The 23,087-nt window shown below is 38.1% G+C and overlaps 2 protein-coding genes across 3 annotated transcripts in view; one reads left to right on the forward strand and one right to left on the reverse strand.

Annotated features, from left to right (window-relative positions):
- The first annotated feature begins 507 nt into the window (after window positions 1-507).
- NUBP1 (NUBP iron-sulfur cluster assembly factor 1, cytosolic) lies at window positions 508-16,419 on the forward strand. 2 transcript variants are annotated; one of them, XM_069085856.1, is made up of 11 exons: window positions 512-773; window positions 865-969; window positions 1,437-1,570; window positions 4,312-4,380; window positions 8,308-8,340; window positions 11,137-11,227; window positions 11,675-11,829; window positions 14,857-14,967; window positions 15,312-15,414; window positions 15,657-15,740; window positions 16,094-16,419. In XM_069085856.1, exons 1-11 carry the CDS (start codon window positions 755-757, stop codon window positions 16,150-16,152), a joined length of 963 nt encoding a protein of 320 aa, XP_068941957.1. In that variant the 5' UTR covers window positions 512-754; the 3' UTR covers window positions 16,153-16,419. The 2 variants fall into 2 exon arrangements, with proteins under 2 accessions (XP_068941963.1, XP_068941957.1); XM_069085862.1 differs by lacking the exon at window positions 1,437-1,570 and having other exon boundaries at window positions 508-773.
- TVP23A (trans-golgi network vesicle protein 23 homolog A) overlaps window positions 16,219-23,087 on the reverse strand; it is a 21,404-nt gene continuing 14,535 nt past the window's right edge. Inside the window, exons 3-7 of the mRNA XM_069085872.1 lie at window positions 19,616-19,760; window positions 18,758-18,847; window positions 18,420-18,548; window positions 17,933-18,061; window positions 16,219-17,475 (exon numbers count right to left, since the gene is read on the reverse strand). Coding sequence (XP_068941973.1) covers window positions 17,416-17,475; window positions 17,933-18,061; window positions 18,420-18,548; window positions 18,758-18,847; window positions 19,616-19,760 — 553 coding nt within the window. The 3' untranslated portion in view covers window positions 16,219-17,415. The remainder of the gene's footprint in view (window positions 17,476-17,932; window positions 18,062-18,419; window positions 18,549-18,757; window positions 18,848-19,615; window positions 19,761-23,087) is intronic.

The following is a 23,087-nucleotide window of genomic DNA, read 5'->3' on the forward strand; positions in this document are numbered from 1 at the left end:
TTTCACGGCAAAGATCTGGGTGGCCATTTGCTTCTCCAACCTGGCACAGAGGAGGAGCCTAATAAATGCTGGTTGAATTGAATTGCTAACTAATCTGAAACAATATGGAATCCAAAATTCTCCTCAAATCAAGTATTTGTTGGATGGCAAAGAACTAATGGAAATGCCCATGACGTGACCCTATCTCTCTCTACAACGCTTCACGCTGGTTCGGTTTAGGCACAGCACGGCATTGGGAAAACGAACGCTGATGCTTGCTTTAGGAGACCCGGAGGCTGGCCCCAGCTCTGCCCATTGCTGCGGGGTCGCATCCACTCCAGATTTTACGATTGGAGTAAAACCAGTTTCCCATCCGCCCCCTTCCTCCTTTACACCGACAGCTCGAGGGTGACCCCTAGCGGGGGCCGAGGGTGACCCCTAGCGGGGGCCGAGGGTGACCCCTAGCGGGGGCCGAGGAGGCGCTCGGGCCCCGTTCGTGGGCGGCGCTTGGACAAAATGGATGACTGAAAATGGACTGTGCGTGACTCCGTAGGGAGAGATACAGAAACAACTCTGTCCTGCGCACGGCCGCCAACCTCCGTCACCGGCTCCCCAGAAGTCACAGAATTAAGAAAGAGCCCGAGCCGCGGCAGCACCCCGCGCGTGCGCACAACGGGCCCCGTCTCCGGGCCTTGTCAGCCGGGTCTGGCCGAATGTGGCGCCGCAGGCCGGAAGTGCGGCTGCGGCTGGTTCCGGCGGCTGGGGAGGTGTTGGAATGGAAGCGGTTCCGCAGGGTGAGCCCGGGAAGGGGGACTTGGGCTGGGAGGGGGGGCACTGCGTGGCGCGGGCGAGCACGATTCTTAACAGTGCTTCTGCCCCTTCCAGACTGCCCCGGAACCAGCAGTGCCCAGGCGGGCCGAGGGGCCTCGTGTCAGGGATGCCCGAACCAGCGTCTGTGCGCCTCCGGGGCAGGCGCCGCCCCCGACCCGGGTGAGGACTGCGCGAGGGGCGGGGTGGGGGGAGCGGGCTGGGAGGGCTCCGAGAAAAGACCTGAAAGGCGCCGAGGGGCGGGGGTCCGGAAGAGGGTCGGTTCGTGACTCGGGTTCGGATTTAGAATTTGTAGTCTAGGCCCCGCCCTCAACACACGCATCATTTGCATATTTTTCTGCCCCGTTAGAGTGTGCCTTCCTTGAGGGCAGGTGCTTTGTATCAGCGCTTAACGGGGAATGAATGGAAGCATTTCTTAAGCTCCAACCGCGTGCACACAGTCGGCATTTACGACGTGCTGATGGCGGGGGCTTCCCTTACACCCCGTAAGGGACGCCTAGGGGAGGGGCGAGGCCTGGGAGTGAGCCCCTCTGCGCCTGCGCTGAGCCTTGGGGCCCCGCCCTTGGGGAGCCTTAGAGCCTGGCCGGCAGGGGGAGCCCTGGTTTCTTTACAAATCGTGTTTTCCACAGCCGTAGAGGAAATCAGAGCAAAAATGAGGACCGTGAAACACAAAATCTTGGTCTTATCCGGGAAGGGCGGTGTTGGGAAAAGCACTTTCAGCGCCCACCTTGCTCACGGCCTAGCAGAAGATGAAAGTAAACAGGTAGGAAGCTGCAAAATCTGGAAAGAGCCATTTGGGGCTCTCTTAAGGACCTCCTGCTGTGACAATGGATGCTGCTGCCCCCTACTTGCTGGCACCATTCTTTCTGTTGATGTACGCAGGCACGTTCAGATCATTTCACAAAACGCTGAACTTAATGTTCCCCGGCCCCATGGTTTGGTGGATTCAACTTCTGGGAATACCCAACCTCCTACCCTTAACAGGACTGTTACATGTCTAGTATTGTGCAGTGTAGGCTGATGTACAAGGGTATATCTACAAGTTCATGACCGCCTTTGTACCTTATGTAGATAGTCACTTTTGAGAGGCTTTCAGTGAAACGCCAGATTCCATCCACCAACAGGTGTAGCAAAGAATCTTTGAACTACAGATTGCACATCTTTTCTCTGAAACCAGGGGTCATGTGTTATATGCACAGGAAAAAATTCAGCCTGTTAAACTCACCCAATCTAATGATTTCTCTTTTTACTGAGCTCCATAATACTTCGGTACTATACTATGTAGCATTTTGGCCATAGCTATATTCAGGGTGGGTGTTCCCTCTTTTGAACCAGATTGTAACCTAGTGTATGATCTTTGTTGGTTGCTGTTCCTGGAAAAATTAATCGCTAGGTAATCAACCTTCTAGAGATGAGAATTTCCCAAATGATTTGAGATAGTCATTTATAGCAAGCCCATCATTTATTAGGAGAGCCCCTATTCAAAACCAACTTGTTAGAACCTGTCAAAGTTTCTCTTTGCTGCCATGACAATAGCAATAATAAATTTCTATAGTGCTTTGAGGTTTACAGAGTGCTTTCTTTAACATAGGTTCCCAAATAGGGTGATACCCTGCCCTGGGGGACACTGGAACGATCCAGGAGAGGGTGGTAGTAACCTTGAGTGCAGTTGGGGGGGGGTATTAAATAAAAATAAGGGGGCAGTGGAAGCATAAGGAAAGAAGAGAAGAAAATTTTGAAAAACTGTTCATACACATTTCATCTGTTGTGTAACAGAGTTAAAGTTGTCATGATTACATTTTCCACATAAACACAAAATGCAAGTTAAAACACATTTTCCAAATAAACACAAAATGCAAGTTAAAACCTATCAGTGGTCGAGTCTGCTGACAGGTCTTAACAAGAAAGTGTTGGCAGGCAAGCATGTTGTACATTGTTGGGAAGTCCAGCACGCTTTGGCAGGAATATGTGCATATCGTTATTTGTTTACAATACAATACTATATGGTTACATGATGCAATATTGCATCATCAAAATTTCAACACAGGAAAAAACCCCACAAGTTTACAATAAATTATTAAATTTTAAGATGCATTATTTTTAATTATATATTTTTAAATGATGCAATTTTAAAAAACATTAAAGGGTTCAATAAAGTAGATTTCCGGGGGTGGGGGGGCATTGCATTTTTTTTTTTTAAGGGAGCAGTAGGCCAAATAAGTTTGGGAACCTCTGCTTTACAACCTTGTGAGCTGAGTAGATAGTGAAAATGTTATTCTTAGTACTATTGATCTGTCAAACAGAAAGGCAGGCAAACCAATTTTTAATTTGTGGTGCAATATAAAAGTAAGGTTTTGTAAATCTTTGGATGCTTTTAGCCCTTACATAATAGTTACACAGCATTGAAGCACACTACCTCTCAGATGTTAAATCATGGCGGGGCATTTATGAGTGATAAATCTATGTCCTAGTCTTTTGGTGGGAAAGGTAGGTCATTCAGGTCATTTACATATGTAAAATAACAATGTGTGTATATACATACATACATACATATGCAAAGAGAACAAGGCTATGAGCCAACCATCTTTTCTGTTTCTATCCTCAACACTTAGCACAGCACTTTTGCACATAGTAAGTGCTCAATTCATTCATATAAATGTATATACATATATGTTTATATTTGACTGGATAACTTCTAAGGTGTCTTCCAGATATAAATCTTTAATCTTTGAGATGACAAAGGAAAGAAGTTGGTCTGGTTTTGATGGACCAGCAGAGGGAGCTAGAGTTAGAAAGCTGATCTATTTTATGACTATTGTACTAACTGTAAACATGTATGTTTTATTAGGAAAATGAAAAAGAGGAACAAGAAACTAATATTGAACACATAAAAAGAGTTAAAAACAAGAATAAAGTTATAAGGAAGACATCTATTTTGGAATGGAAACATAATTTTCAAAAATGAATATTTGCCACCTTTTCAAATGTATACAGATTTTTTTATTGACTCATCTTTGAGGAAAGAATGCTACTTGGATTTAGGAAGCTTTCTGAGGTTGTGTGTCATTCATTCTGGAGAGTTTTTGCAGAAGGTCTCCTTATTGAAACCTTTAGTTTTAGATATGAATGCAAGTGCAGGCTCTGGTCATTGCTTACCAGGAAACCTCAGGCAGCTCCAAAGTTCAGTCAGAGATTCAGGTACATTTTAAAAGGGACCTGAATGACTTAGTTAAATATAAGATCATTTTAGGACTAGATTAAAGTCCAAAATAGCTTCTGAAGTTAGTAAGGCACATGGTGAGCTTGTTTGAGTTCTCTTTAGTATTTCTTTGTACTTGTATAGATGCAGAAGATGAATGTAGTTACTTATAAGAATCTCCCAAATTGACTGTTTACTGTTTCCTTTCATGATTCTTCTTCCTCTACCCTCATTCACCTCCTGCTTTATATAGTATGTTTGTAAATTTTATTATGTAAATAACCTGACTCATTCATTGTTGCTAGGTTGCTTTGCTGGATATTGATATTTGTGGACCATCAATTCCCAAAATGATGGGACTAGAGGGAGAACAGGTATGACTTCTTGTATGCAATTATATATATTCTCCCAAGTCACATGCTATAGTATACTCTTGAAACAATAGAACTGTGAATTTAGTATGTAAATCTTTGTGAGTGTATTAAATCTGATAAATTTTGCTTAATTATTCAGTTATCTTTAAATTTTTAATTTGATTGAGTTTTTTAATATCACCTACATTTCTAAATACATTTCTTCCCTTTTCAGAGTTATATATTGTAACAAAAAATAAAAGGAAAGGAAAAAGGCTTTTTAACAAAATCAGTGTATCATCTGAATCTAGCATGATGTGTGATGTTCCACACTCAGAGTTCTTTGCAAAAGAGAGAGGGAGTTACATTTTTATCTCTCTTCAGGGAGAGGCTTAATCTTTAAAATTAGACAGCATTCAGTTTAGGTTTTATTGTCTTTTCCATTTACACTGTAGTAAGCCATTGTCTTCTTGGTTTTGGGTTTTGTTTTTTTTTTTTGAGGGCAATTGGGGTTAAGTGACTTGCCCAAAGTCACACGGCTGGTAAATGTGGCAAGTGTGTGAGGCCAGATTTGAACTCAGGTCCTCCTGACTCCAGGGCCAGGGCCGGTGCTCTATTCACTGTACCATCTAGCTGCCCCTATCTTCTTGGTTTTGTTTACTTCTCTCTTCATCAGTTTGTACGAGTCTAACTATGCTTCTCTGAATTCATATTTCTCATTCCTTACAGCATAGTGATAGTCCATTATATTCATATATCACATTTTGTTTAACCATTCCCCAATTGACAGGCATCTATTTTATTTCTAATTTTTTGCTACCATAAAAAGTCCTTTAGTGAATAATTTGGTACATATGGAGCCTTTCTGTATTTGACCTCTTTGGAATACTTGGAGTGAGATTAAATGGTATGGGTATTTTATTCCCTTTTATTAGTATAATTCTGAATTGCTTTCCAGAATGGTGGGATCAATTCACAGTTCCATCAACAATGTATTAGGATGCCTGTATTTCCATAGTTCCTTTTAAATTGACTTCCCATCCTTGGTCATCTTTGATACCAACTTTCTCTTTTAAAAAAGTCTTCCTTGTATCTGAAGTATATTCTAAGGGAGCCAGCTAACTAAAATGGTAAATTTAGTAAATTCGTATTATAAAATAACCCCCAAAAGGCTATTTGGGAGTGTTTAGGAATGATTCCTAAAAGGAAAAAATAAGAAATGTTAGAAGTGACTTAGAATGCACAGCTTTGATTAGCTAGATTAGGATTTTTAAGGGGCTTATATTAGAAATGAGATCCTTATGTCATAGTGATAGCTTAAAGAACTTCTAGGCTCAGAACTGGAGCTATATATAAGATGGGAAAAATCAGTGCAAAGCTGATGCCTCCCTTCTGAGTGGCAGGAAATAGAGAAAAGATAACCCTGATGGAAAGTCAATTACAACCAGGAATTGTAGTAAACTACCAGAGGTTTTGATGTAGGTGAGCTTAGGAAAGACACCAAAGGGGGCAGTTTTGACACTGAATTAAAGAGAATAAATATAAAGAAGCCCAAAGAGGCTGAGTCAGTTTTAAAAGATTAAAGAATCATGAATTTTCCTATTTAGCTTCCTTAAATTATTCTAAAGAATTATCTTCATTAAATTTTTGTCTTTGCAAGTTAAAACTTAATTCAAAAGATAATATTTTTGTACAGAGTAGAAACTTAGAAATTTGTGATTACATAGCCAGAGGTGAACGTAGTTTCACTATCCATAGTCCTGATCTAAGAAAAGGCCGCTCTCTATTCAAACCACAGTTTTTGCTACTTAGTGACAGCATAGGGGCAGCTATTAAGAAGTGGAACTTATGGGGCAGCCAGGTGGCTCAGTGAGTAAGAGCGCCGGCCCCAGTGTTGGGATGACCTGGGGATCGAATCCGGGCTCAGACACTCAGCACCACACCCAGAAACACCTGGCCGTGTAACCTTGAGCAAGTTACTTAACCCCGATTGCTTAGAAAAAAAAAAGAAGTGGAACTTAATGTTTTGAGCGTTAGCATCTGCCAGCCTGTCTAAAAGCTGAGTTGTTCATAAATTAATCACTTAGTTGGTAGTCTTGTATCTTTAAAATGTATCTCAGCCCATGTGGAGAAATATGGGAGTTGTTCCTCTTTCATCTTTGGTGCTCCCATTTTGCCCCTATGGAGCTTCATTCTCACCACAGTCCACAGGCAAAGAGAGAAGCTTTTCTCCTTTGTGTTATTGCTTCAGTCACTCCATTCCAGTTTCTCTATTGCAACTTCTTTTCCCTTTTTTTTTTTAAAGCAATCGGGGTTAAGTAACTTGCTCAAGGTTACACGGACAGTTATTTCTGGGTGTGGTGCTAAGTATATGAGTCCGCATTTGATTCCCGGGTCATCCCGACACTAGGGCCGGTGCTCTTACTCGCTGAGCCACCTGGCCGCCCCTAAGCAATCGGGGGTTAAGTAACTTGCCTGGCCGCCTCCTTTCCCTTCTTTCAATGTATTATTTTTGTCCAGCATGCAAAATAGTTTGATATAGAATTAAAATTTACCACCAAGTTGAGAAGATCCAAGGCTATGGAATACTAATAGTTGAGTCAGTTAAGAAGATCCAGTGCTTCAGATTACTTATAGTCTGATTCTTTACATTAGATGCATTCAGCCAGCCTCCCCACTGAAACCACTAGTTTCAAGTTATACAAAAACAGTTTTTAGGGCATTCATTTTTTTAGGCCTGTAACAGAGGACTTTTTTCCTTCCTCTGTTATTAGAACATAAGATCTGCTATCTTTCCACCACCGTCCTCTTGCCTTCATCTACCTCTTAGAGTCTTTAGCTTTCTTCAGGGCTCAGTCCGTGTCGCTTCCATGAGGCCTTTTCTGAATTCCTTCAGCTCCTTGTGCCTCCCCTTTGCCCCCAGTGATCATATCTTTGCCATTGATTTCCCTTGTGTGCGCTTTATATCTCTATATGAGCCACACATTGTTTGTTGCCCCTTCAGAGCATGGGCTGTGTTTCTGTCTGCTTGTCTTTCTGTCTCCAGCACCCAGCACAGTGCCTAGGTAATACAGAACACATGGATCAGGCACTTCATGTTTGCCCGCCGATTTGATCCAGCCTGTTTCTTCCCTGTCAGGCTTCTGGGTTCTAGGTTTCACTGGCTCATGTATGTTTTCAGACCCATGACACTCTAACCTCCCTTTCCCTTTTTTTTTTTGACCCTCTTATAGCAGAAAACTTAACAATAGCAATTTCATTGCTATATAATGACTTTTGCATTTTTTACAAAAGACTTTAATACCCCAACACTTGCTTTGCTTTTTAAAAATAAATATTTTAGACCCTTCACTTGTATTTGAATCCAGGTAACCCAACTTACCATATTCCCCCGAAGATACAAGACTCAGCCTCTTGGAGAACAGAGACATTATTTAACACCTTCCTTTGTCGAAAATCCCTCAAGAGCTTTTCTATTGAGATTTTTGTGGTAGTATGATACTAGTACTAAAATAGATATGTGATCTCATCAATTCAGGAGTTCCCACCATTGATGCATCTTGCAAGTTATCTATGCCTTCCCATCCTGTGAAATTCTCACTTATGTTCTCCTAAAAGTTCACTGCAAAAATTCTACTCTTATGTCCCAGCATGGCATGGAAGGGACTTGGCTTCTTGAAAGCGATACCAGAGGAACTCAAGTTCAGACCGATTCTGCCATGTTGGAAACACGTCAGGGATGGGCCCAGGAACAGACTTTGTCAGTTTTCTATCCCAGAGAGGTGCATTATCTGTAGACTAGCCACTACCTGGTGATGAAACTTTTTTTGGCCATGGTAACCCATGACATCAGGGAAAATGATGCTAATATTCTATAAAAATTTATACATTATGTTACCAATGTGTATAATATTTTACAAATGAATTTTGATTCTCATATTTGTTCAGGTTCACCAGAGTGGTTCTGGATGGTCTCCAGTGGTAAGTTTTTATTTAAACCTTTGTTTTGGTGATAGTATGTCATGTTGTATTTATAGGGAAATATGCATATATATATATATTTACATACATACATATTTTGTGTTTATGTATAATAGAAAAGGCTAGTAATAAGTATTTGCTTATTTGACATCATTTTTCAGAAACTGAGCTATTTATTTTTAATATTGTAGTGGCAACAGAATAACCCACAATGGAATTCAGTTCAACAATTAGTGAAGCACCAACCATTAAATGAGCTAATGTATGTAGAGCACTTTGTGAACTTTAAAACTATATAAATATTAGTTATTGCTATCATTATTGATGAAAAATGTAATAATTCCTCCCCTTGAGAAATGTACATTCTATTGGGAGGGATCCTACTTGACCATAGATCAAGGGGAAGGAAATCAACATTTATATAGTGTTTACAACATATCTAGCATTGTGCTAAGCAATTTTTTAAAAACAAGTATGACCTCATTTGATCCTTACAACAACCTTGCAAGGTAATATTGCTGTTTTAAAGCCGTTATTAGCTTCATTTTACACTTGAGAAAACTGAAACAAACAGAGGTTAATTAACTTGTTCAAGGTTACACATCTAGAAAGTTTCTGAGGCTGGATTTGAACTTAGATCTCCCTGATTCCTTGCCTAGCAATCTATTCATTGTGCCATCAGCTACCTCTGGTGAGGCAGATATGTCTATTGGACAGGTAGTGAAGAGAATGAAGGGAAGGTTTCCTACACTCTCTGTAGGAGAATTTACGAAGGGAGAAGAACAAGGAAGGTTTTACAGAGAAGGTGGCCCCTGAAGTGAGTCCTGAAAGAAGGCAGAGAAGAGAGAATGTGTTCTAGGTATAGGGGAAGGATGCTATATGCAGATGTGTGGAAGCAGGAGATATCCTGTCTGATTCTTATCGTTCTGTCACCACGTAGACAGAGGGTACAACTAATTCCAGAATGGAATAGGTGGCTGCTCTGGCTGCTGACGTATTTTAGGGAAAGTCTGTCCTCCAATAAACCAGCCTTATGGGGCAGAAGTAGAAGATGCTGCTTCTTCCCCTGTGACTGGAATGTTGAAGTAGGGCTGAAGAGGTAGATTGGACCCTGTTTGTGGAAGGCCTTAAATGCTAGGCAAAAGTGGTCATATTTTAGCTTCGATGTAGTAGGGAACCACTGAGGATTCTTGGACAAGGGATTTACATAGTATGCCTTAGGGAACATGACTTTGGCATCTGTGCAAAAGATGAATGAGACTGGTAAAAGGGAGACCAATTAAGAAGTCTCTTACAGAAGTCAAGGGAAGAGGTGATAAGGGCCCTGAATCACAGTGACAGCCGTGTGAGTTTATACAGCACAACAAATGTGAACGATTCTGCAGAGAGTGGATCAACAGGACTTGGGAGCTGATTGGACATTGTGGTGAAGCAGAGCCAGAGAGGACTTCAGCATTGTAGAAATCGTAGTGTTGAGGGGAGCGTGTGGTAGGAAAATCAATCAGTAACAGCATTTTATTAAGCTCCTGCTGGGTGCGCAAATAAGTGAAACAGTATGTGCGAGAAGTTTACATTCTAGTGGAGGAAGATAATAACAAGTGCATCTGTAGATATATACAGAATAAATACAAATTAATGCACAATAGTTAACTGTAAGAGAGTATGGGAGGGAGGGCACTAAGAGTTGGGAGAATCGGGAAAGCCTTTGTAAAGAGTGGTGCTTAAGCTATATCTTGAAAGAACAGAGGCATCCTACAAAGCAGAAGTGAGGAGCAGAGTGCTTTCCAGGCGTGGGACATGGCCAGTGCGAAGGCATTACGAGGCAGGAGGGGCAAGAGGGGCCAGTGTGGTCATATGACAGAGTATACCAGGGGGAATAATGTTAACTGAGGCTGGGAAGATAGGATGGAGCCGTGTCATGAAGGGCTTTAAAAGCTAAACAGGGCTTTTTACTTTATCCTGGAGGTAATAGGGTACCACTCGGCTGGACTGAGTAGGGAGGAGAGTGCCACCGTCAGCTCTGTGTACACTTATGGAAAATCACTTTGGCATCAGTGGGGAGCGACTTAAAGCAGGGAGACCAGTGAGGAGGCTTTTGCAGTGATCTAGGCACGATGTGATGAGAGCCTGAAGCAAAGAAGATGTCAGGCCTACTGTTCCAGGGTTGGAAGAAAGCCAGGAAGGAGGAAGGGTTCTTTGTTCCAGCCTAAAAGAACATGAAGCTGTAACAGAAATAAGGAAGATTGGAGGAGTAGTGGGTTTAGTGGGAACAATGATTAGTCTAGTTTGTGATACATGACATTTAAGTTGCTGACAGAGTCTACGTAGAGTCATAAGATCACAGATCTGTAACTGGTAAGGACGTTAGGAGGTCATCTAGTCCAGCCCCCTCATTTTCAGATGAAGGAAACAAGGCCTGGAATGGATATACTTGTGTTTATTAGGTAGCATAGCCAGGATTTATAGTCAAGTCCTCTGACATCAGATGCATTCTTTTTACTGTACCATATGTCCAGAAATCAATTAATTAAGAAGTAGGACACCGTAGTCAGGAGAAAGATTAGGGCCATATACCAGTTCACATAACTGAATGCATGGAGAATGTTGAGATCATTGAGGGGGCTGCCAGGGCCCAGGATAGAGCTTTAGGGGATAGTCCTGCTGAAGGGAGTGGGAGCTAGGTAATGATATAGAAAAGGGGACTGAGAAAGCACCTTTGCTGCCATGTTTTGTTTTGTTTTTCCCAGTAAAGTATTTCTCCTGTGATTATTTCTTTTTTCCCTGTTCCCTTTGTAGTATGTTGAAGAAAATCTTGGTGTGATGTCAGTAGGTTTCTTGCTTGGCAGTCCTGATGATGCTGTCATCTGGCGGGGACCAAAAAAAAATGGTTTGCACCTAAGTCTTTAATCATTTTGGCTTATTATTTCAGAACATGCACTGTTGCTTTCAGTTGATGCACATCATTTTAAACTCAGTTGTAATTGTCTGCATGCCTGTTTGCCTTGCTGTGTCATTACATTTGGTTTACCTTAAATATAAAGAGCTGATGAGCACTAGTTTTTATTTAGTGATCTCTCATATCATTTGTTAGAATTTTGCTCCTTAAAACACATATGACTTGCATTTGTGTCATGGTTCAAGGGGCATATTTAGATTTAGAGGTAGGAATGCAGGCTTGTGTAATCAATAACATCTGACATTAATTTAGTGGGATTCTATTGTAATGAATGAACAAATACTATTTGCATGGAATATAAATTAATGCCATATTTTTTTTTGTAATGGAAGCCATAAAAGTGAGGAAGCTATTCCTTCTCTTTTCTCTCTTTCTAAGGTATGATAAAGCAGTTTCTTCGGGATGTAGATTGGGGAGAGATTGACTACCTCATTGTAGATACCCCACCTGGCACTTCAGATGAACATCTATCCATAGTCCAGTATCTCAGTGCAGCACACATAGATGGAGCGGTAATAATCACTACTCCTCAGGTGAGACTAATGCTATTTTTATTTTCTAAAGACCATACACTAACATTCAACATTGCTCTGAAGCAGTGTAAAGAATGTTGGATTTGGGGTGGCCAGGTAGCACAGCGAGTAAGAGCACCAGCTCCAGTGTCTGGATGACCTGGGGATCGAATCCGGGCTCAGACACTTAGCACCCACCCAGAAACACCTGGCCGTGTAACCTTGAGCAAGGTACTTAACCCCAATTGCTTAGGGGCGGCCAGGTGGCTCAGCGAGCGAGAGCACCAGCTCCAGTGTCGGGAGACCTGGATCGAATCTGGGCTCAGATACTTAGCACCACACCCAGAAATAACTGACCTTGTAACCTTGAGCAAGTTACTTAACCCCGATTGCTTTAAAAAAAAAAAAAAGAATGTTGAATTTGGAGTCAGAAGAAGTGAGTTCAAATCTTAGCTCTTCCAATTGATGTCCTTGGGCAAGTCACTTGATTTTGTCTGAGCCTTGGTTTCCTCATCTGTAAAATGAGAGGTTTGTATCGGATGACCTCTAAAGTTCCTTCTAGCTCAAAATCTGTGATCCTAGTTTTCTGTTTGGATACCTAAAGCTTGAAGGATGTATGATCATCTAACATAATGATTTTTAAATTATGACTTCTTTAGGAACAGCGCCCAGTTTTCTTTACATGTTATTTGCATCTAGGCAACTGTAATGAAAAAAAAATCATTACATGATTTTTTCCTGTGTTAAGTTAAACACTTTTTTATTCTGTAATCTCTTTCTCAAGTAATTGTATCACAATGTAACTTTATATTATTCTGCTTTATAAAATTCTACTTTACTAGTAAAGTTTCTGCTTTCCCACAGACCAATTAAGACTTGCTAACAACCTGAATTCCTAGTTTTTGGTACATTTTCTACAAATGGTTCATAAATATTTCCAATATCCTATGAATTTAGCACTAAAACCTGGAAGGATTTTTATGTAAGCAACTAATGAGTACTGTTTTTTTGCTTAGTCATTTTTTTTTCAGTTGTTTCTGACTGTTTGTGACCCTATTTGGAATTTTCTTGGCAAAGCTATTGGAATGGTTTGCCATTTCCTTCTCTAGCTCATTTTACAGATGAGGGAACTAAGGCAAACAGGGTTAAGTGACTTACCTAGGGCAACACAGCTAATGTGTATCTGAGGCTGGATTTGAACCCAGATCCTCCTGATTGCAGGGCCGGTACTCTGTCCACTACTGTATTACCTCACTGCCCAGTGAGTACTTGTTAGGGTCCTATTTTTTCCTCACAAAAGATGCTAAGGAATATGAGAGACAGGAGTCTCATAATAAGAAACTTAACATCTTGGATTTAACTTAACACTTGAGAGTAGACCTGTAAAAACCTATCCCTTAGGAAAGCTCAAGTTGTCTGGGGTGAGAAAAATTCACAATGGTCACTTTAATCAGTGATTGTGATATACCTTCTATTAATGTCCTGTTTAATTGAAAGAAATAATTGACTTTACTGCAATTTGAAAATTTTCTCTAGTCCATTTCTTCTATTGAATTAGTAAGATTTCATGTTTGGGGAATGCATTTTATCACTAGCTTTTTGTTAGGAAATACAGCTCGACATTAGAATTCTACTGTGTGACAGGGCAGAACTGAGCAGAAGAGGATTCTCTCATGGACTCCCACCTAAAAGGATTTAGTTACTGAAGTGCTGAGAGGACCTGACAAGATGATATCATATTGTAATTGCTAAATCTCTTCGTGCAGACAAACCCAAAAGGATCTGGGCTTTACATGGAAATGTTGGTTTTGTAGATCTCATTTCATAATGGTCCGGAAATTGACTAGCGTAGGTAAGCAGAGAAATAGGTAGGTTGTTTCCAGGAGGGCCAGAGGCTAGTGTGTATGAACCAAGATAAAATGTGAGAGAAGAGGATCGATGAAGATTTTTTTTAAAGTTCTATAATTACAGGAAGATTTCATCAAAAGACAACTGACAGAAAAACCACTTGTCTTAAAGGACATTGAAGGGAATAGGTTTTCTGCCCATACACATTCTCAGCATGAAACCAAGTTGAAAGTACCTAGTTCATTTAATTAGTACAAGTTTTTGAGGGTCTTTGGTTTTGTCATTCTTAGACCAGCCCATAGCTCTGAACCCAAGGACAGATTATAGTAAGATTCCTGTGAATTATTGAATTTGTGTAAGTCTAGTAATATGTTCAGTATTCTCTCTCCTGTCTTCTGGGAAAAGAAAAGAACTTTGAGCAATTTAGGTCATGTAGCTGACTCAGTACTGTGATTGTACCATCACTGATATAATCTAGTCCATTTTTAAAGAAGTCCATAAAAGTTTACTACCTTAGCTATTTTTAAAAAAAATATTGATTCTTTTGAAAACAAATGCCAAGTTTATGGCATGTGTAATAGGGTCGTAAAGGGTCTTCTTATTATGGAATATAATAGGACAGTAACTCAAGAATACTTACTTATGTGTACATATAGATTAAGTGGGAAAAAAATATAAAACCAAGATAAACTTGTTACTTTGCCTTGATCTTCTGGTTAGTTACAACAGAGAAATCTACTCTTAGAGGACTTAACTCTTCATAATGCTTTACTAATGCCCTGCTTTCAAATTTACATTTTGATTATTTTTTCTACTCAGACAGTTAATGATTTCCAGAACCATCCTTTTTAAAATGCATCTACTCCTAAAAAACAGCTCTACTGTTGGACTTAACTCTTCAGAAATTTAGATGAACAGAATATTTCTGCCCAACAATCTGAAATTGGCCAAAAAGGTTAAAATGTCATACTCCCCCCCTAGAGCTTTTTTCTAGTTTAGCAGTCTTATATGGAGCTTGTGACTATTTAATCAATAGATCTTAGTATATCTTTTAAGCTTTTTTATACACCAAGGAAACAAAAATTATAAATTCTGGTGGTGATAATAAACTAACATATTTAACCATGTTCTCTACTATGAAACTAGTATACTGTGGTTTCTTATGTGAGTTCTAAAAAACTGATTGAATTCCTTTGATAGGAAGTATCACTACAGGATGTTCGAAAGGAAATCAACTTTTGTCATAAAGTGAAATTGCCAATAATTGGTGTAGTAGAGAACATGAGTGGCTTCATATGCCCCAAATGTAAGGTAAGAATGTACATTTTTTTAGAGAGAGTGAGTGTGTGTGTGTATGTGTATGGTATATATAATGCTACATGTTAATTTTTTTTAATCTTTCACAACTGAAGAAATAATCTTATGATAAGAATCCTTCTTCATAGAGCTATCTCTGGGTTCTATAATTTCAGAAAGTAAATCCACAAAATTTTTTATTATGGATTTCATGAATAGATTGCTTTAATTTAGCACATTAAATATCCGCAAAGGCTATTTCAGTGAAAAGGTATACTTATACCTACTTATAAGGATGTCATTTAATATGTTTTTAAAACTAAAATTTTTTTTATTCCATTGACTAACTTTCTTCACAGAATGAATCGCAAATATTTCCTCCAACAACAGGGGGCGCAGAAGTAATGTGCCAAGATTTAAAAGTTCCCTTGCTTGGTAAAGTGCCTTTGGATCCACAGATAGGTAAGTGGTCCTCCAAGTATATGAAAGACTTATAATGTCTATTAAAATGAGTCACATGAGTTACAGGTGAATGTTACAGATAAGTTAAAGTTAAACTAGGTAAGTTAAAGTAGTTTTGGGAGAATAAATATTCCTAAAGCAAACCTTTATTTTAAAGTAAGTTTATTATAAAAATCACCAGAAACAAGAGAACAGAAATGTTGTGGTCTATTCATAAGTTTAAATTTAATTTTTTTTCCAAGGTAAAAGTTGTGATAATGGACAATCCTTTTTGACTGAAGTGCCTGATTCACCAGCTACATTAGCATACAGAGATATAATCCAAAGTAAGTATTTAAACATGTTAATAATTATCTCATAAAAGCTATTTCACTCTGGTTCACAATTCTGTCTTGTCTGATATCTCAGATAAATTAAGTGTTTTGCCCAAAGTATCCTAGAATTTAGAGTATATTCATGTAAATCCTTCAACCATGTGGTTATGACCAGTTGTGGAACTACATATGTAAAGTGTAGAGACAGAGTTAGCTGTGGAATAAAGCTTTTAGAACAGTGATTTCCGTAAATAGTTAACCCCCAGCAAAGTGTGGTAAATATAGCAAAGAAAGTAAATTATAGGAAATCAGTAGTAGTGGATTCTATGTCATATTAATGCTTATATGAATATTTTTCTCTCTAGGAATTCAAGACTTTTGTGGTTTACATAGTTCAAAAGAAGAAAAGCTGATTAGCTGCTGAAACATGAATTTCTATGGACCCTAGCTATAGTCATAAACAATTGGAGAAGTGGACCAATACTATGTATAATTTTTTTTTTAAAGTCCAGTCAATTACAGGGATAAGAGTTAGAAATTCAAAAGCCTGACCTGGTTTTGAAATCACTTTTTAAAGACACTTTAATCATCTAATTTTGATATACTTTTATTAAGATATAAGTTAATATAATGTAAAGCACTGTACTTACAGATATGCCATTTAAAAAATAAATATCTTTCCTCCCCTAAACCTGATTTCTGAGACTTATTTCAAGCAGATATGCAAAACAGTCATCATTTAAATTCTTCCTAAGTAGCAGCAGCAGCATTCAGTTGAGGAACATTTCATCTAATTTCCCCAACCCTCTCAAAAATAAAAAAAGAAAATTTTAAATTGATATATTCAGTATCCTCTAAGAATCTGTCATTTTGATGGTATGGATACTCCCTCCACCTGCCCAGTCTGCATCTATTCTGTAAGGTCTCCCAATAGTTGTGGCTTACATTTTCCTTAGATTTTATAAGACTAAAGTTTATTGGGAAGAAGGGGAAGAGAGGAAAGCATTCACATACATTGTCAGCTCCTGACTGATACTACCATTTATAAAACTGCTAAACAGTGTCAGAATTACTATGTTTTTAATCAGGAAAATCCAACAAATGGTTCTTCATATATTTAATAAACTCTTGAGCACAGACTATGTGCCAGGCACTGAGGAAGATATAAACAACTGAGATCTCAAGAAGTACACCATCTAGTCTGAACAATAACACTCTTGCATTTATTTGTACAGAAACTTACAAAGTACGCATAGTCTCAGTTGATCCCCAGAACACAGAGAAGCATAACATATATTACCTCCATTTTGCCAGAAAAAAAGTTTACTCAATATAGTAATAAATAGTAAGTAGTTTAGTTCAGATTTGAAACAAAGTCATCTTAGTTCACTTTTCCATTGCACTAGCAGGAAGTCAAAAGATAGTATATAAGTACCATATAAGGGATACTTATTTAACTGTTATGAATTCATATGAAGCCAGTATAATGGGAACAGCCAAGAAAAACTTCATTGCGGTGGGAAGATGGGAATTAGATGAGACCCAAGTCAAGAAGTATGCATAGCTTGTTCCAGATATGGTAGGACCAGGAAGACTGAAAAGGAGCCAAATCACACAGTGGATCACAAATGTTAGTTTGCTGTTAAAACCTTATTTCTAGAGGTAATGAAGAGCTGCTGCTTCTCATTTAATGTTTGTGTATTTCCATTCTCTCTAGACCAGGCTTTTGAAATTCATCTTGACTCTCCTGTAAAATGGAAAACACATTGATATTTTATTACTATGGATGTATAAGAGATATAAGCATAATTGAAGCATTAAGCATAGAAAATGTTTGGTAATTAACCAATAAGCTCATTACTTAAGTATTAAGAAAGGGATTGCTAATCCACAAGGACTGTTGTATTAATTAGCATCATAAGACATCACATAATTAGCGTCATAAGACAGCACAATCTAGAAATACAAGGTATTCTTTAACTAATTTCTTCAAAATTTAAAATCAACATATCTAGATGTGTTTGCCAGAAGATACTAATCTTATTAAGTGGGAAGTTTGGGGTTTCATTTTTCCTTCTTGATAGTAATTAAATCTTTTGAAACTAATTTGAGGTGTGGTCTATAGATACATAAGGTGGTGCTTTCCTTTGATACACTTCCAAGGCTTCACCCAAACTCAAGATACAGAACTACCTCCAACTTACTCTTTGAAATACTGTCTGGGATAGAAATCTTGATGTGACTTTAGTGATACTTTTTTGTCCTCCTATTTTACAGTGGATATATCCATAGAGATTAGCAGTTTGGAGGGAGATTCCAGCAATCACAAGTGCCTGTTCAGAAAAAAAAAAGTATTTTTATTTTTTTTTATGACTTTATTTTTAAAAAATCTTAAGGATTTTTTTTTTCATTTCAGCCACCTTAATCTGATATTAATCTATCCTCATTCTTTGGAATGTGGTTTCATTGTACTATTAATACGTTGTTTCAGCTTTGGAGAAACCAGATCTTGGCAGCACGTAGGCTATTCTTTAGGTGTATTTAAGTACTCTGACTTATGCCTCCCAATAACGGGCTCAGTATTAGAGGCAGAATGCAGCCTTAAAATGGTATTTCAGACCCCCACAACTCCTGTGACTACGAGATTTGAGAAGACAACAAAAGTTTTGAGTGAAGGTGTTAATGACTTACAAGCCATTTGAGCTTCAGGGAGAATAAGGTGCTAAAGAAGAATACAGTCCAGATCAATGGACAGATAATTAGACCAAGCCAGAAGATTCTAGCTTCAGCTTCTGTTCCCGTCGAATTATTTAAAGAGACCTGTTAAGAAAATGTGGTTCCAATTAAAATGTGGTATGTTATGGTTTATGTTGACTTTACTTGTACTATTCACAATATGCATGTACCAGAAAAGAGGCAGTAGGGATACATCTTGTGCAGGGCAGGAATCAAGACAGGTACAAATCCTGAAACAAACCAATATAAAAATTTAACAATTTTTGGTTTCTCCTTAACTCAATTCTTAATACCTTTTTGGCTTCAAAAATCCAATGACTTTTTCCATCTTCATCTATTTGGTTCCACCAGCGTAAGCCAACCATGAGTCTTCCTGTCACATTCTAATGAAAACGGACAAATTAACTATAAGATGCACTTTTCCTTTAGCTCACTATGTTATTACAGATATACCACACAGAAAGAGTAACCCCCTTTAATGAAAGGTAAAATGTAAGTCACATAATAACTCTCATGGGGACAGGAAGGGAAGGGAGGTTGAAACATGCTATTTCCTTAAAATTAGTTTTTATAGGCATCTGATTTTAAATTAAAAAAAAAGAGTAAGTGATAGAGTCTGACCCATCTATTTCAGGAGCAACTTCTAAAACAGGAGGATCATCCAAAATCTGGTGGATAACTAGAGAACTGCCATCCTAGCTAAGGTTCCTAAGTGTGATACTTGTATTTGTTGCCATCAGTAAAGAAATAAATGCTGTAACTTTTCACCAGCCTTAGGTAACACTGTTTCTATATCTTAAATATTTAATAGCAGTTTTAGCCAAAGTAGTAGTTTGGGGCAATGTATAGAGGGCTGGAAGTACAGAACTTAATCTTAAATCACTTAACCAAATCACTTAATCTCAGCACCTTGGGCAGTTCTCTAAGATTATAATCTACAGAGGTAGCACCCCACATTGGTAGAAGGAGGTTCCTCATCCCAGAATCCCCTATATCAATGAAATCTCAGGTGTGGTTTCTATCCCAAACCTATAGCTTTGTCCAAATTGTATTTTTTTTAATACTCAAATGAATCAAAAAGTCACAGTCAGCAGATAAAGATTATAAAATTATTGGAAACAAATCCATTGCTGGTGCAAGACTTGTCTTACCTTGACAGACCAAAAGTCAAAGGACAGAAGAAGGAGAATAGTAACAAAACAGGCAACAAAGCTTTTGCTGAACCAGTCACAGAACAAGTAGGTAATGATAGCACTCACTCGGAAAAAGAGGTGGAAAAAGGTGGCCAGTGGATGCCTAGGGAAACAATCCAAAACACTTACTAGTTTTAATACGTAAATACGAGAACGTTGTTAATCCAGGGCTGCAGAATCTGTCCTTAAACTAGCATTATTCAAATGCAGATACTTTATGCCATAACATTTTATGATAGCTGTAAATCTGTACTCTAGATTTTACAGAAAATAGCTAAATGTCAAATAAAAGCATTACTGATACTAATACATCTGTTGTTGGGGTTTTTTTAAATAAATTTTTAAAAACGGATACATTTGGCTTAACATTGCCCAGATTCCCACCTTGGTCGCTTTTGTTTTTATATTACCTAGATTTCCCCCATGCTTCTACTCCTCCCCTCTCCCAGAGAGTCATCCCTTACAACAGAAATTTTAGAAAAGGAAAAAATTCAGCAAAACTGATCAATTCATCAAAAGAATATGAAATTATATGCAATATTCCATACCCATGGAATCCCCTTCCCACACCTTTCTGATGCAAAAAAAAAAAAATAAAGAAAAGTATCCTCTCCTATCTCTGAGGTCAAGCTTGTTTGTTATAATTCTCCAACATTCCTTTTTCAATTGCTTTGTTATGGTTCTTTCCATTTGCATCATTGCAACCATTGTGAATATTGTTTTATTTTTTCTTTTTAAAAAATAATTTCACACTCCCAAGTCTTCAGAATGGAAGCTTCAAGGCAGGAGGAATTGTTTAAAGTCTGCCCTAAACCATCATTTTTTTTCTTAGTGAGGGTATGCTTATTTACTATTTTGTACAAATAGAAGGGTGAGTCATTAAAAAACAAATTTCAAATGGAGATCAGCCTTCTCTCTCTCCCACTCTCTTTTGAGAAAGCAAGAAAGACAATACCTTCCTAAAAATAGGTATAGTTAAATGAAAAAAATTCCCCTGTTCTCCATGGCCAGAAAAAATTATGTCTCATTTTGGACTCTATGTCCATCATTCATTATCAAACATGTTTCATTGTATGATTCTGGAACTGTGGTTGGTCATTATGGTAATCAGAATTCCAAATTTTTTTTAAAATGTATGTCTTTACAATGTTGTTATTGCAGAAACTGTTTCCTTGGTTCTGTTCACTCTGTATCAGTTCATATAAGTTTTCCCACACTTCTTTGAAATCATCCCCATCATCATTTCTTGCAGTGCAATAGTATTCCATCATTCCACTAATAGTATCCCCCACATTCATATATTTGTTCAGTCATTAACCAATTGATGGGTATACTTTCATTTTCTGATTCTTAACCACCACAAAAAAGCAGCTACTGTAAATATTTTAGTACACATGACTCCTTTTTCTTTGATCTCTTAGCAGTTTGGCTCTAACAGCAGTATCATTGAGTCAAAAGCTTTAATAGCTTTGGGGGCATAATTACAAATTGCTTTCCAGAACAGTTGGATTAATTCTCAGCTGTTCCAACAGTGCAACTAATGTACTTGTTTTCTCACAGTCCCTCCAGCATTTGTCAACCTTTTTGTCAACTTCGTGTATCTGATGGGTGTGAAGAGGGAACTTTCATATGACTAACGATGGCTTGGATTTCTTCTGCTGAAAACTGCTTGTTTATATCTGCTGATCCCTTATCAATGTGGAAATGGCTGTTACTCATGTAAATTTAAATCTGCTGCCTATACATCTTATAAATGAGACCTTAGAGAAACTTACTACAAAGATTACCCCCCCATCCCTCTCTTCTAATTTTACTTCATTGAGGTTTTTACTGCTAAGAGAAGCAGAGTTAAATGACTTGCCCAAGGTCACACAGCTAGTGTCTGAGGCCAGATTTGAACTCAAGAAGATGAGTCTTCCTGACCCCAAACCCAGCTCTCTACTTCACCATCTAGCTGCTTATTATCAAATTCCATGTTATTCTCATTGATTTGGATGTAGTAAGTGGCATAAGAGACATCAGAAACTATGTATAATTGGAAAAGGTGGTGGGATGGCCATGTATAACGAAGAAGGAATAGCAGATGAACAGCCTGAGTGCTCTGTTGGGATCCACAATTATTAAGTGAGCTAAAGGAAAGTCCTCGGCATTTCAGGTCCTCTGGGGAATTTATGGAAAGATTGACAAGAACTTCACAGAATGGGAAGGTGATGGTTTCAATCTGCACTATTAGAGAGGATCTAAACATTAGTCCAAAGGCCATATCTCTCAGTAGCATTTAAATAAATACTGAGTCAATGAATTAGACAATACTTTTTTTCTTAGAATTACAGAATACTGAAGGTACTCCAAAGAAGGATATGAAATATTCGATACAACTGTTATTAAGTCAGGAGAGATGATAAAGGAAAATATTAGTAGCTGCTCAGATTACAAAACTGGCAAGAAGAAAGAATTAATGGGTTTATATGATAGAGTTCCCATCTGACCCAATGGGAGGGTAAATGAATATTATTCAATACTTATGCTTTAGATTATATTTAACTCATATTATTCTAAAGAATGAGGCAAAATTTTTTATGAAACCGTCAGGATATTTACTTAATTTTAGCCACTGAGTTTGTTTTTTTGAGTTCTCAAGTTGTGTTATATGAATGTAATGAAATACTATTGTGATATAAGAAATGATGAGCAGATGGATTTCAGAAAAAACAGTAAAAACTTACATGCTGAGTGAAGTGAGCAGAACCAGAAGAACATTATACACAGTAACAGCAACATTGTATGATGATCAACTATGACAGCCTGAGCTCTTCTCAGCAGTACAATGATCCAAGAAAATTCCAAAAGACTCATGATGAAAAAATGCTATCCACATTCAGAGAAAGAACTGGTGGAGCCTGGATGCGGATCAAAGCATACAATTTTCACTTTCTTTTGGGTTTTTTGTGGTTTTTACCTTTTGTTCTGTTTCCTTCATAACAGGACTAATGTGGAAATATGTTTAACATGATTGCATATAACCTATATAACTGTTTACCATCTTGGAGAGAGGAGGAGACAAATTTGGAAGTTAAAATCTCATCAAAAATGAATATTGAAAACTATCATTACGTGTAATTGGAAAAAATAAAATACTATTTACATGAAAAATAAAAATCGAGTTCTTACAATGTTTTGTAGTTGTATTATCTTTGTAAACTTTGAAAAGCCAACCTTTGAAACATACCAAATGCTTTAATACTAGATAATGAGACCTTGGTTAACCCTCATTTGATCTAAACACTCATTCCCTCAAGTGTTTAAGTCAAATGAGGGTTAACTTGAAGGCCTTTTGTTTTCTTTGTTTCTTTTCTTTCTTTCTTTCTTTCTTTCTTTCTTTCTTTCTTTCTTTCTTTCTTTCTTTCTTTCTTTCTTTCTTTCTTTCTTT

The sequence above is a fragment of the Petaurus breviceps genome, unplaced genomic scaffold, assembly GCF_028583685.1.
Source record: "Petaurus breviceps papuanus isolate PSGF00001 unplaced genomic scaffold, PetGlider_PUasm1.0 118, whole genome shotgun sequence".
Taxonomy (NCBI): Eukaryota; Metazoa; Chordata; class Mammalia; order Diprotodontia; family Petauridae; genus Petaurus; species Petaurus breviceps.